Below are 14700 nucleotides of genomic sequence, written 5' to 3' on the forward strand. Positions count from 1 at the left end.
GTTTCTTAGATGGAAAAAAAAGAAAACATAAGGAAAGAGGAGGGGAAAAAACAAGGCTCAAGCACAGCCCTTTAAAGAAGGGGGGGGGGCACAGCATGAACCTGGAAAAACCTCAGCACATTAGGCCGCATAATAAAAGGCGTGACTGCAGGACATATGCAATGATAAGATATTTTTATATTAAGGATAGTCATTTAAATTACTTTGCATTACTGAAAGTGTTGCCACATTTTGCTAATTTAATTAGAGAACATTAAAAACATTCATGTCATATTCGATTCCACATGCATCTGTTATTATTCTGGCAAGAGTCATTCCCTGTTGTCTGCTGTAATATGGGACATTTCCCTCATTTTTTGCTTTGTTTTCTTTTATTAATTTTTTCCTTTCGAACACATTACATCCAAAAGAAGGGCTGACGGGTAGAAGCCATGGCTTTTTAGTAACCAGTCCCCATCGATTCTTACTATACGCATCAGTCATAAACATCTTGAAACTTTTAACCCTGGAGAACCCAAGAACTCTTTTCTTCTTTGGAAAATTATGAATTATACATTAAATGACTGCTATAACTTCACTGAACACCAAAATATATCTTTTTTCAATTTTAACCCTTTTTTTTTTAAACTAGCTCAGAGTTGCTAATTTATCAATATATATATATAGATATAAAACATACTCCTAGGCATTCTGCAACATGATATGAAATAGATTAACAAAAAAAACAAAATTTTACCATCTAATGGTTTGCTGAGAAGATGGTTTTGTTTGGATTGATTTCCAGCTCAACAAAATTGGCATGTTGCCAGCCATCTTGTCACCACCACTCTGGCTCATGTAAGTGCAATATTCATCCACTAGATGACCCCATGCAGGGGTCAGAAGTGGCACTCTGGACTTTTGAAGTTAAATTTGTAAAAAAAAAAAAAAGGTCTTTGTTATTTGAGTAGCAGAATTTATAGGGGCCAAATTTTACCCCGTGGGTTGTCCCGGGTTAAAAGTAAAACATCAATAATGTCTTCGTTATCCATTTGATGGAATAATTTATTTTAACAGTGGAATGTCTCATCAGACCGCACGTCGGATCCATCACCTGTAGCTCTGCTTTCCTGACCTCAAGCAAGCACACACGCGCACTTATACAAAACAGAGAGAAAATGAGAGATACTCCCTGGAACTGTTTAATTAGCCTGAGTTTTAATTACCTCCCTGGGCACCCTTGGGACAGAGCAAAGGCTTCAGTGTTAATGAGAGCAGATCAATAAAAAACAGACGAGGAAGCTGTAACCTCTCTTCAGATTGTCGCTAACCTCCTCCCTTCTTGTGTTTGCTTTGTCTTACTTTTGGATGGTCAGCACGTTTGCCTGTCCTCAAAAGAACATGTGCTGTACAAGTGTGTTTCATTTACTTAGTAACTGATGCGATGCACCCTTTATAAACAAAAGTCTTGGAAAACACTTCTTAACTCATTTGGCTCTCTCAAAAACGTATAAAAACGTTCTATTTTAAATATTGCCATGATCCCCAAAACATATTTATGCGTTTTTTATATTGATTTTTTTATGCTAGAGCATAGAGAAGGCTTTGATGTAGCCGCTGACCTGAAGGGGACACTTAAAGCAATGGTAGTTATTACAAAAAACGGCCTGAAGGTGGCAGCAGAGTATTAGAGATCAACCAGGGCCATGTTGCAAAAAGCTCTTTCCCAAATGTTTTAAACAAATTTGGGAATAATGATGAAATTTAGCTATATTCCAATGCTAATTGCTGCAAAACGGAAAAGGATAGAAATATACTTCCTGATGAAAGAAGACACTAATCTTTATTTTGGTTGGTTCCATGTTTTTATAGCAATAGAACACAATATTCTGTGAGCTTTGCAAAATCAGTCAAAATCCAGTAAAACAGCGGGGATCGAAGGGTGTTGCTTCAGTGTAAATGGCTGGGAGTGAATGAGTTAATCAATTAATCCGTCAAATAGATGGTCCTTAATCGTAATTTTATGTTTTACTAAAACAGTTGAGACTAAGTGGAAGCAGTATGGTAAGTACACAATGAAAGGTCCAAAAGGGTAGATTTGAATGAGTTTCAATGACCTCCATTTCAAACCCTTGAAAGACAGTTTTGATAAACTACAACAGAGATTGTGAGTAAGGCCCTCTCAGCTTGAAGTCCAAATGTTCTCAAGCTATATAGACAGAAACACCAGGAATTCTACAAAAGTAGACACTGTTACACTGTAGCTCTGATGCTATTCTCACTCCCTGTAGACCAGGTGTCCAATTACTTTTGTCCATTTAGAATATATTTACATGAAATTATTTGTGTAAATATGATCGTTTTTGGCAGAATATTTACTCTGCTGTCTGCTAATTTGCTCATGATAATACATTGCTTAACCTACTTGGTGAGTAGGAAGGTTTCCTGGGAATGGTCAACTTTGGTCAAGGACACCACAGATTTTGGCGCTCCAGACTTGATTTAGCGAGCCCCCGGTGATTCAAGTACACACAGTGTTGTGACACAGTATGGGTGTGAGGTACGACTGAGTCATCTATTAAAAGTTAAAGTTGCTGTCTGACAGAGAGAAAAGGGAGTGCTGGGAATTCCTTGAGAGTGGGCCGCTCGCGCTTACGTGGAATGTTTGTATGAGCACGCGTGTGCGGTTGTGTACCTGAGGCAGGGCTTGGACCACCGTATCCAACAGGGCTCTCATTCCTGTGGCCATCTTCAGCAGCTTCAGGACTGTACGAATATGTGGGAGGCAAATCAATTCAATGAGGGCATTCAGGTACAAACTGTGTCTCAAAACAAAGCTAAGGTCAGCTTTTAATTGACAGCACACATGCATGTTCACGCAAAGCAACTTCAACTTGAATTAAATCTTGTGCGTTGAGAGTATTTCAAACACGACACGCACCTCGCGCTATCCTCAGTACTCTCATGATCCTGATGATGGTGGGGTTGATGGGCAGTGCAGCGCTGATCTCGATCTCCTCCAGTATGATGCCCATTATGGACAGAAGCACAATGGCAAGGTCCAGTTGGTTCCACCTGACACAAGCACACATATACTCTATTTCTGTGGTCGGACATATATGTGCAAAATGGATTAACATGTATAACGGAACGTTTGGTGTTTCGCAGGGTTCAAATCCGGAGCCTCTGCTGTTTTGATTTTATCAGCTGCCTCCGGGGGGTCATCGTAAGAAAACAGTTTTAAAGTGCTCTATAAATATAGAGTTGAGTGACGGGAGTCAGATTCCTAACTGCATGATTTCCAATGAGTTTAAAGGCTAATTTCTAGACTCGTGCTACTGGATGATTGACTGTGGATTTCATGAGGTGTTCAAGTTACTTTATGATGGTTGTTAAGCTACTTACGGTATTAGTTTTGGTCTCTGCAATTTGTACAAGTGCTATTTTTAATCAGTGCTAGTTATTGGTTGGGAGAAGTGGTTATATGGGGTGATTAAGTGCTTCTTTCTAGCCTGTGGTAATTGAACATCAACTCACTTCTTGGCCTGCGCAATGTGAATTTTAACTGCAATCTTTGTGGTGCAGTCAGTTTGTTACCAGTTGCCAGTGATCAACAGCCGCTCTATTTGTGATAACATTCAAGTTCCTTTTGGCCTGTGTTGCTTTATAGCTGGCTGTGGTCTGGCTAATTTACTAAATTGCTCTATGACAAACAACAATACTGCTTCTTAAAATATCCATTGTAAATTCTCAATCTAAATGTGCTTACTTCTATTATTACCTTTTGTGTTGGAAAAATAGGACTTGCTATCATCGCATACAATGGACCTTGTATGGCACGTGATCTTATCATGGTAAATGAAACTGTCTCTTTTACTGCTTTAATACCTTTGTAATGAGAGCAGCAGCTGTTTTTTTTTGTTGTCTTATTTACAAGGGGATTTTGCTCAGATGCAAGAACAGAACAATGTCTGACTCTGACACAATGAGGAAAACGATTAAATAAATGAGTGCGTATCGACAGTCAGTCTCATAACATACATAATAATCTAGACTCTCACAATTGCTGATCTTGTGTTAGTGTGTCCCTGGCTGCTATTAATGTGGCCCGACAACCAGAAAAAAAATGACATGATGCACAGTGACCACTTGTGTCTGTTGGTGATATTTTAAAATACATTTGACGCGTTAACGTGTGATACATTCTCTCGACATCCGCCCCATCTTATGCTGATATTTTCACTCATTAGTCCTCGTTCTTTCTTGGTTGAATCAGTCCGGACAACATATTTGCAGAAAATGTCCTTGTCTGTTCTTGACATTGTCATCTGTGTTACAATCACTTCTAAAATTATAACTCACTTAAACCAGACATACACTGAGTGGATATTAAACTGAGAACAAGATATCAATTATTAAAACACCAAACCTTAGTTATAGCGACAATCACAGTCTTACACCATTAGATGGGGTTAGTTTGAGATTACTGGCACACACGCAAATTGTATATGTTTTACTTTGTACTTAAATTAAACCTTAGATTGGTCAAAAAGGCTGCCAGAAACTTCAATGGTGATTTCAAAATAACCAAATATGATCAATTCCCAAGTACAAAAATGCTTCAAAGGAGATTGTACAATCAATATTCTGTATGAATCCAGATCAATGTGTCATTACATTTAAAAAATGAAGAATAAAAATGAAACATACTGATGGATTTAATTTAACAGTGCTAACAGTCAGATGAAACAAAATCTATGTAATGTTCCATGCAATTAAATTTGTTAATGTATGAAAAATCACTGAAGAAGAAGAAGATGGTAAATAATGGTGACATTTATGTGCATTAGGCAGATCATTCCCAGTGCATAATACTATGGCATTTCTTTTTTCCCCTTGTTGGGTACCAATGATTTAACTCATTAGACCCACATGAAATGTTGTTTTCAGAATATAATCCAAAAGGGGCCTTCATTGCCAGGCTACACACTGAAATGGCTTGCAAGGTTTTTTTGACCAGTAAACTGACCCCAAGGCGGAAGGTTCATACTGATTATGCAAAGGAATTATTCACTTTTATACATCTTAGCACGTGCACACAATAAACGAACAAATTCACAGCACACCTTTCTTTGAAGAAGCGGCGGAAGCCGAAGGCGGTGAGCTTGAGTATGGATTCCAGCACAAAAGTGGAGGTGAAGAAATAATTGCAGTACTTCAGGGCGAGATCCAGAGACTGTGAAAAGACAGTCAAGAGGCAAGAGTGTGAGTGTGTGTCTGTGTGCACCTAAGATGGAGGAGTTTCAGCTGCACCAAGTGGGGGGAAACCGTTTTGGAATCGTCCCCATTGTTTGGAGAGGAACAGACAATCAGGCCAGAGGCATGAACACTGCATCATCTATTCATAAAAATGCAAATATGCCCATTTACCACTTATCGAAAAAGGAACCATAGTTGCACCTATGCTTAGTTATGCAGACTGACTTAGAAATTCAAATTTCATCCCAAAACAATGATTCCAGGCTATTTTGTTAAATTTCATAATCACTATATTTTTAAGAAAAACAACAACAAACCCCGCAAGGGTTCAATCTGGATTCATAAAAAAAAAATCCATCTAAATACATTAAAATCAAATAAATATACGGTACATACAGTTGTGCTTGAAGGTTTACATGAGGTATGTATAGTTACGTACGAGCGTGGTGAAGACAAAACCTTAGAGCCCATGAAATCCCAAATACTGTGGCACTTGTTTTGATATTTTCTGAGGATGAAGTTGACATGATTAGAGATGTGCGTATGAATTTTGGTGAAGATTAATAGCATTTTTGTGTCAATAAGTGATATTTAGCTTTTGTACATTTGCTGTTGTGTTAAATAATTACATGCCCTAAGGGTATGTAAACTTTCAAGCACAACTGTATCTAATATCTTATATTTAAATAAGAAAACTAAAGTATGTATGAAATCATTTTATTAAAACAAAAAAGAAAATTGAAAAGATCTACAATAGAGTTGAAGTTCTGAATTTAAAAGCAATAGACTGAGCTGGAGGTAGGGCGAGAAGACGAGCGTCTGGTGGCCAGGCCTTGACTCGAAAAGGCAACGTGGGTCCCCCTTTCTATGGGCTCACCACCTGTAGGAGGGGCCAAAAAGGTCGGGTGCGTAGCGAGCTGGGCTTTTTGGGCCTGTGGAACTCCGGAGGCAGCTGACAGGTACCGGCTGGCCAAGCGGAACGCAGCTTCGGCGGTCACTGAGGCAAAAACTCGAACATGGGAGGAGTTCGGTGAGGCAATGGAAAACGACTTCCGGACGGCCTCGAGGAAATTCTGGTTCACCATCCGGCATCTCAGGAGAGGAAAGCAGTGAACCATTAATACTGTGTATAGTGGAGATGGGGTGCTGCTGACCTCGACTCGGGACGTCGTGAGTCGGTGGGGAGAATACTTCAAAGTCCTCCTCAATTCCACCGACACGTCTTCTTTAAGGGAGCAGAGTCTGGGAACTCTTGAGGTGGGTGCATGGGAGTTTGCCCAACCAGTCTACCTGTTTTTTGTAGATTTGGAGAAGGCAATCGACCGTGTCCCTCGGAGAGCCCTGTGGGGGGTGCTTCGAGAGTACGGGGTACTGAGCCCCTTGATACGGGCTGTTCGGTCCCTGTACGACCGAGTCGGATTTGTTTCCAGTGAGGGTTGTACTCCGCCAGGAAGGAAAAGCCCACTGGCAAAATTTAAATGTATTAGTCTCAATCTCTCTACATAGATATACAGCACTATATCTCCATACTGTACATATGTTTATATTGTTTACTTGTTACTGTATCTCTATATCTACATATGTGTATACTGTACTATATATCATAATTGGGATTTATTTCATTTTTATATCCACTGTATATGATTCTGTCTTATTTTGCTCTATGATAAAGGTTGATTGGGTATTTCATGTGAAAGATCATCACTTTTCTTCAATGCTCCTTCTACCCAAAATGTCTCATTAGCAATGATTGAACAGGTATTGTGTAACTCACCACGTCAAATGAGCAGTGCAATCACAGATCATTGTATTGGCTTCAGCCACTGCCAAAATATGCCTCCATGCAAATTTGTGGACAAGACTGCAGTGAGATGCACCAACATTTGTTTTAAAATATCACCGCAAAATGTCCTCCCCCTGAGAACAAGCTTGTAAAATTGCCAGTATTGTGTGAGGGAAAAAATACCAAAGGGGAAGTGAAATCTAAATGAGGACATCAGAGCTAGACCACACTCATACATAAATCATGTCTTACGCGAGGTTGATTGTAGTGCTCGAGGGACATAGTGATGACGTTGATGCAGATGATGAACGTGATGATGAGGTCCAGGTAGTGGTTTGTGCACAGTGTGTGGATCATCAGACGCACGTTGCTGTAGCTGGCATAGTAGGGAAGCTTTTGGGCTTCTGTGGGTGGAAAAATGCAATTAAACTAAGATGTAAAAAAGGTAATAGTTGCACCTTATCATAGTTTTTTTCGTTCTAAAGAAAGGGTCAATGTACATTATTTAATAATAATTCATTCATTTAATAACCCACTTTTAATTTCAATAATATGCCCCAAAAATATGTTCTATCGCATCAATAAACATTTGTACCTACAAAATTGTAGGTCTAGTAATCACTAATTATATTACATAGGTCGCAATGCGCCTTACAGGAGGCTGACATGTTTTGCCGCTATCTTTCTGCTACAGATACCCAATAGAGAAGAACTTTGTGAAAGTAGTTAGCCTCTCGGTGGTAGTTGCAACAGCTGAGGCCTGCAGGAGGTCGTCGCTGAGTCCTGTGATTTGAGCTCCCACAACTTGTCTCAGTAAATGTCTCCCTATGATTTGCTCTCGCTAGCATTTGCTAGCTTCTCCCGTTAGCCGCTCTTTTAGTCTCTTCAGCGAGTGATTGCTAGCCACTCTTGTTAGACACTCTAGTGAGTTCTTGCTAACTACTATTGTGTGCTGCTCACGCTAGCTTCTGCTCGGCAGGTTGCTCGCTCATTCGCTCACTCCATATAATAATCAGTAGCAGTGGCGGCTGCTAGTTATTCAAATGAGGGGAAGCTCTTTTTTTACGCCTCAGACAGATCATCCAATCATCACACAGTAGCTGAATGTAGGGGCCGGCCCACTGTTCAATATACCCCCAGAGACGCTGAGCATCCGATGGGTTTGGAAAAAGCCCAGCATGTATCCAATGACCATCCAGTTTTGCGCAGTGGAACAACCCACTCTACGAAGCAGCGTCTGTGTAAATAAATAAATAAAAGTGCCGTGGAACTGCAGGGATGAATTAGAAGGAAGTCGAATCAGTTATTTGTGATAAGTAGCATATTCTGAACAACAGATCAAGTTATTATAGCACATAAATTGTACGCACAGTAGTGCATATTTCCTCAATTTATTTTTGTCAGGGGGAGGGCTGAGCTTCCCTTGCAGTCTTCCAGTCACTGATCGGTAGTAATTGGTGGTAGGCTTGCGAATTGTGCTCTGTCTGAGGCACCGTAGTGTGCATGCTTAAAAATCATTGCATTCTATTAGTTCACCACTAGATTGCACTAAATGTTACACACTGTAGCTTTAAAGTTATCCTTTTTCAGCAGCTCATGAGCAATTTAGGATATTAAATAATTATTTCACCACCTACCATGTTAACTGAAAATCAATGAAGTTCTACCTTCCTACAAACGTCAATAAAGTAAAAAATCTCTGCCAAATATGTCAGTAATGCCAGGTAGTGTTAAATTCCTGTCCTGAAAGACTGTCCAGAACAGAAATATTGTATATATCAAATGATACCCAAGAAAGCTGAGTCGTTTGTGTATTAATTAAATAAAAAAATAAAAAGATGATGATGGACATACATTTTTTAGCTGCATCATATACTGCACTTGGAATTTATACCCTGTTGACAGGGTACCTAATTTAGTGTCTGCTAAAAAGGCTTTGTTGGCACTGAAGATCTATTTAAATTAATTTTCTGTCTTTGCTTAGTCATGCTGACGAAGGGCACTAAAAACATGCTATCCTCACCAAAATATAGATGATTTATATACAGTATAACCTTGGTCAAATTTTACATTATATAACGCCCGTCCTGCCATTGTTGTTGTCCTCCTCATCTTACTTCTCCTCTTTTTTTCCATACGCCGCTGACGCTTCTCCTCACGCCTCTTGGCCTCCTCCACCTCCTGGTGCTGGCGGCACTTGTGAAAGTTCTCTACCACCACGCCCACAAACATGTTGAGGACGAAGAAGCTGACGATGAGGAGGAAGGAGATGAAATAAAGCAGCATCCAGGGGTTGTTGTTGGTCACCGGCTTTTGTTTAAGAGAGCGATTAGGTTTGTTGGGGTCGGAAAGGAGAGAAGGCAGAGTGGGATTAATCAGACATGTCCGTGATTCATTGACATTGGATTTTGGATGACTTGACAGGAAAAAAAGGAAACTTAATGAATAATATTATCTCGTTCTAAAATAGTGCTGTGTTACTTCCAAGTGTTTACCTGTTGGTCCACACCGACAGCATCCAGACCGTGATACATGATGTTGACCCAACCGTCCTTAGAGGCCAGTACAAACAAGGACATCAGGGCCTGACCAATAATTGAGGAGGGGAAAAATAACAACGTAAGGTAAAGTATACACAATGTTCTTTATACAATAAACAAAGACAACACTAACCTGCCCCAAGTTGTCAAAGTTGTACTTATGGTGAACCCACTTGTAGTTGGCTTGTAGACAATCTGATTTGTTGGTGATGTTTTTAACATCAGTCCCCAGGCAGTAGAAGAACTTGCCTTTAAACAGCTGTTGGAAAAGGAGACCACAAACAAATGAGCCTTGGATAAGAGAACACAGAGTGAAATAATGAGCTGATTTCCAGCTAAGGACGTTTTGCTGTTTCATTAAGTGACTAAATGAATTCTTTTAAGAGTGAAAACAAGATAATCAGGTACAGTCCCTGCCAAATGACCACTGACGAGCAGGGTTAAACACTGCAAGCTAAGACACATTATAAAATGTGCCGTGGTCTTCTGTGACAAAAAACAATACCGCCACAAAGTGTATAAACTTGGCCTACCTGGACACCAAGAATACCAAAGATGATGAAGAAAGCACAGCAGATGAGGACAATATTGCCGATAGGTTTGAGAGAGGTAATGAGGGTCTCCACCACCAGCTTTAAACCCGGAGCTCTGCTGATCACCCTGTGGAGAGGCGGGGATGCAAAGTAAGATCACAAAAGAATATTTGCGATGCAAAAGTATGACAGATGACAATTTTTTGCAATGTTGTTTCAATGTCATGAAGAACATTGCCACATTACCAATCACCTCAAAAGCGGTGACACTGCACTGAATCATTTTGTGCGGCAAATAATGTCCTTAACATATTTATTAACTTGAAAAATGTGCAATTTGTTGCTTTTTAGAGCACCTGAGAGGACGCAATGTCCTGAGCAGACGGAGCACTCTGAGCACACCCAGGATCTTCGCCCCGCCCGCCATTGACACCACAATGTCAATTAAAGACACAAACACCAGGAAGCCATCCAGAATGTTCCAGCTGCTCCGCAAATATGCCTGCTCCCCCACGTACAGGCCCATGGAAACCACCTGGAGATGAGATGAGATAGGAAAGAAGGTAAGGAAGGTGAAACACGCTCTTACAGAACACGGACTACGCTTGGCAGTTACAAACAAGTTGTATTGTCTTTGTAGGGAAACAGCTCTTTGTCAAATGTGAATGATACAGCAGAGGAGCACAAGGGCAACAACGGAGAACATTAGTGGGAAGACTACCAAAACTATCATTGAACGACAGCAGTGTCAAATACTTTGGGTTCTGACACACTCACACATGCACACATCCTGTATATGGGCGCTGGCATGCACCTCATTACTGTACGTTAGATGACAGACTACTTTATATTATATCACCGAGCTTTGGTATATGCTATCACACCTGCTACAAAGAAGTGAAGCATGACATGGAAAAAGGTATTGGAATGGCAAAACAATTTAGATCATTAGTGGACCAGGGGTTGGACCGTGTTTAAATTTTTTATCTTATCAAGATATGTTGGTCATTTGTAAGCATGGGACTTGCCCAACCTCATCCACATCTTACCTATGACCTACCTGACCTATCCCAGCTGACTATTGGGCAAAAGGCAGGGTACTACATCATGATAAATGTGGCATGGAAAGACTTTAGAGAACTAACCTCCAACCTCATGAAAGAAAACCATTTCATCTTTGGCTTAATTTTTACTTTTTGTGCCAATCCATATAACATGTGTAATTTATTCAATCCAATAAGGACATAACACCATCTTGGCGGGAGGGAACAACCTACAACTGACATTTGAAGGTGTTTGCCTCAGAGAGTTTGCGGTAGCTCAAACATCAGCGCAAACATCTTATGTCCGATTTACATTCGGACCATTCCATATAGTGCTAAAAAGTGAAATCTATTTGTGATGTACAGAATATCTGCAGACGGCAATCAATTAGTTGGGAAATGCGTCCAAAGCCTTCCCCCGAAAGAAAAAAGAAAAAACACACTGAAATATCGAGCAACATGCTGACCACTTCATCAAGCCTGCTGTGTTGTGCCTTTTACTCGGCTGCATCTTGTGCAACTAACACTAAGCTCAGCAGTGGCATCCTGCAGAGAGATGAATGCTACACACACACACAAATACACACAACATGTGTTATAGATGCACAAGGCTCAGACAGACACACAGAGGGATACATGTATAGCTCGGCCGGGGGGCTGACAAGTCTGCGGCTGCTTGGCGGCGCGTGATTGGTTAATAATTGATTGTGGGAGTGCATAATGGATGGCCCACTTGTGCCAAAGGATCGCAGGGAAAACAGAGACTATCAGTGGGTGGTGGAAGTAGAGAGGATACAAGGAGGAAACAAGAAAAAAATGAAAGAAAAGGGACTTATGAGGAAGGATTAACTGTGTGCGAATGTGTAGTTGTGTGTATATGTGTGCGTGTGTGTGGTCTTGTTTTTGTGACATAGTGGGGCCAACATTTGAGGATTTCACAGAGTTGTGGGGCCCACTCGTCCATGTGGGGCCATTTTGCTGGGCCCCACAAGTTTAGACCTCTTTCTGAGGGTTTAGACTTGGTTTTAGAGTTTAGGTTTGAATTGGGTTATGGTTGAGATTAGGGTAAGGAATAGGGGTAGGTAATCATTTTTGATGGTTGGGGTTAGGGGAAGGGGCTAGGAAATGCATTATGTCAATAAGATGGCCCCACAAAGATTGTAAAACACACCTGTGTGTGTGTGTGAGCGTGGGGGTGTGTGTGTGTGCGTGAGTGTGTGTGTACTGTTCGGGGTTCATTGCCCGTAATATAGAGACAGAGTAAAATGTTACCTTGAGTGTCATCTCGCTCACAAAGATGGCTGTAAAGATGTAGTTGGATATGGTGAGAAACACCCTTTCCTGAATTGAAAGAGACAAGCAGACAACAAGAGAGGTTGACAGTAAAAAAAATATGACACAATGCGACAATAAGGAGTAGTAAAGCCTTCCTCACGACACCTTTTATACCATAAAAGTTCATTTGCCCTGAATTACTACAGAAAAACTGTAGTCAGAAGCAATAACTTCAAAGGCACACTCATCAGCTCGTTATCGTTTTTTTAATGGATGAATGACATTAAAACACTGCGTTACCGTGTTGAGCTCCTTTGAAATGTGTCTCTGTGGTGGAAAGTTACATATTTGCATGGATATCACTGAAGTGTATTGTTAATCATGTTGACGGTAAAGTAGACAATTCCAACATAATAATACCTAGATATGCATGAACATAGACAACTGCAGCATTCCTCGCCAAACAAAGGCCAGAGCCATGCTCCCAAAGGGGAGCATAATATAAGCCTGGGAAAAAAAACTCATGCAGACATTACAACAAATCTCAAGGCTTGGTGGATGGAGTGTGGTAGCGGCAGGTGCGTGACGCAGGTGATGTCACAGGGAAGGAATGCGCAATCCAACGAAGTTGGTGAAAACGTGATCGTGTGTGTCATACATGTGCATCCATCCATCAATGCATTTGATTGATTTACCAAGCTGCCCTGAAGGATCTTGGGCCTCTCGAGAGCCACTGTGATGCAATTGGAAAAGATGAAGGCCAGCACCACGTAATCAAACAGCTTATGAGCGATGATGGACTGGCAGATCTGTCGAAACCTAAAGCAGGAAAGCGTTACAAAGTGACAGAAGGGACAACAATGAGGAAAAACAGGAAATGCAATTGTTGTTTTACTATAATTCCACCTGTTCCAATACAATTAAAATCCTTCTCTTCAACAAATTACGACACGCGAGTAAGCCCCAGCCTGCTGTTGCAATGCAGAGCAGAGAGCACATCAAACGAGATACAATGGGATGAAATATACTGAACGCACATTTCCAAATTTGGCATGTGGCACTGTTTGTGCTGCCCAAAAGCAATTAAATATCCTCACAGCAACGCGTACTGGAATGGAAGGAAAGAAAATGAACTAAATGAAAAGAATAATCAGTTTTACAACCCATGTGGCAACATTTCAATGTGTTTTATTAAAGGGCTGCATCTACTGAAAGCACAAAAGATGATGCAGGATATTAAAGAAACCCTCCCATGACTGTTTCTTCAAATGCCAATCGATACTCTAATGGAGTCTTGGTCCTCCCTTTTGATAGGATGGGGGCGGGGGGCACAATTTATTTTCCTAGCTGTGAAATTTCCTGTGGCTTATTTGAACCAACTGGCATCATTAAGGGGTAAAAGACGAATTGAGGTGGATGACGGGGACTCACTTGTTTTGTGGGGAGAAGAGAAACACTGACCAGTCCTCTCTGGTCTCACACCAGTCTGGCTTGTGTGCCTCCAACATCTTTTGGATGCGGAAGCACAAGCTCTGCAACGGAAAATACGTATCAGCCCGATCCGTCACACGTTTTATGTCGTAAACATAAAAATACACTGTGCTGGCTCGACCCCTACCCCCCTCACCCCTTCCCAAGGTTTCAGTTATTTACAGTATTGCAACACATATAGAAACAGCTTGGAGCGTCGATCAGCTTTACCATCTGTATCATACTCTTCCCCGATGTCTGAATAGTCCTTTCTAATTAACCGTGTTTCTCTTGTACACAACCTTATTTACAATGGAAAAAATAAGACTCTCAAGGGGCCTGAGAGATAAGAAGTGCCGAGTTTACACAAAGTGCTTGGAAATCCCACACATGAGAGCAGAAGATTTTTGCATGTGTAAATAAATGCTTGTACTAAAAGACAAGAGTTAATTGCTCAATGACAGACACGGTTTTTGTTCACTCAGACTCCATCTGTGGTATTAGACTGCTTTTCATGTCAGGGATATACATCTATCCTTTTTCTATACTGTTGATCCTATTCAAAGTAAACAAATGTAAACCACACAAACATATGAACCACTACACTGCCAATGGTTCACCAGGAAGATTCATGTTCCATTGTCTTGAGTACACTAACATGAGAGTACCAGTCTGTGTCCTTTGAGGAGTTACTGTAGGTAGTATACATCATGTTTATCAAGGGGGAACTACGTTTATCTGGTTAATGTTTGGGCCTTGTGTATGTCAATCACACAGTTGTCATAGCGATTCATACGACTAAACTAAATCTACATCTA

General features: G+C 40.8%; 1 protein-coding gene across 3 annotated transcripts in view; it reads right to left on the minus strand.

Moving 5' to 3' along the window:
* Positions 1-14700, minus strand: part of cacna1ia (calcium voltage-gated channel subunit alpha1 Ia) — a 174154-nt gene that overhangs the window by 26014 nt on the left and 133440 nt on the right. For all 3 annotated transcript variants that reach the window (XM_086076594.1, XM_086076756.1, XM_086076677.1), the window contains exons 18-29: positions 13844-13944; positions 13108-13231; positions 12410-12478; positions 10451-10629; positions 10095-10221; positions 9695-9820; positions 9517-9606; positions 9139-9331; positions 7274-7425; positions 5106-5215; positions 2921-3054; positions 2675-2745 (exon numbers count right to left, since the gene is read on the minus strand). In XM_086076594.1, coding sequence (XP_085932720.1) covers positions 2675-2745; positions 2921-3054; positions 5106-5215; positions 7274-7425; positions 9139-9331; positions 9517-9606; positions 9695-9820; positions 10095-10221; positions 10451-10629; positions 12410-12478; positions 13108-13231; positions 13844-13944 — 1476 coding nt within the window. The remainder of the gene's footprint in view (positions 1-2674; positions 2746-2920; positions 3055-5105; positions 5216-7273; positions 7426-9138; positions 9332-9516; positions 9607-9694; positions 9821-10094; positions 10222-10450; positions 10630-12409; positions 12479-13107; positions 13232-13843; positions 13945-14700) is intronic.

Source organism: Leptonotus elevatus, chromosome 1 (genome assembly GCF_054856555.1).
Source record: "Leptonotus elevatus isolate MCC_2025b chromosome 1, RoL_Lele_1.0, whole genome shotgun sequence".
Taxonomy (NCBI): Eukaryota; Metazoa; Chordata; class Actinopteri; order Syngnathiformes; family Syngnathidae; genus Leptonotus; species Leptonotus elevatus.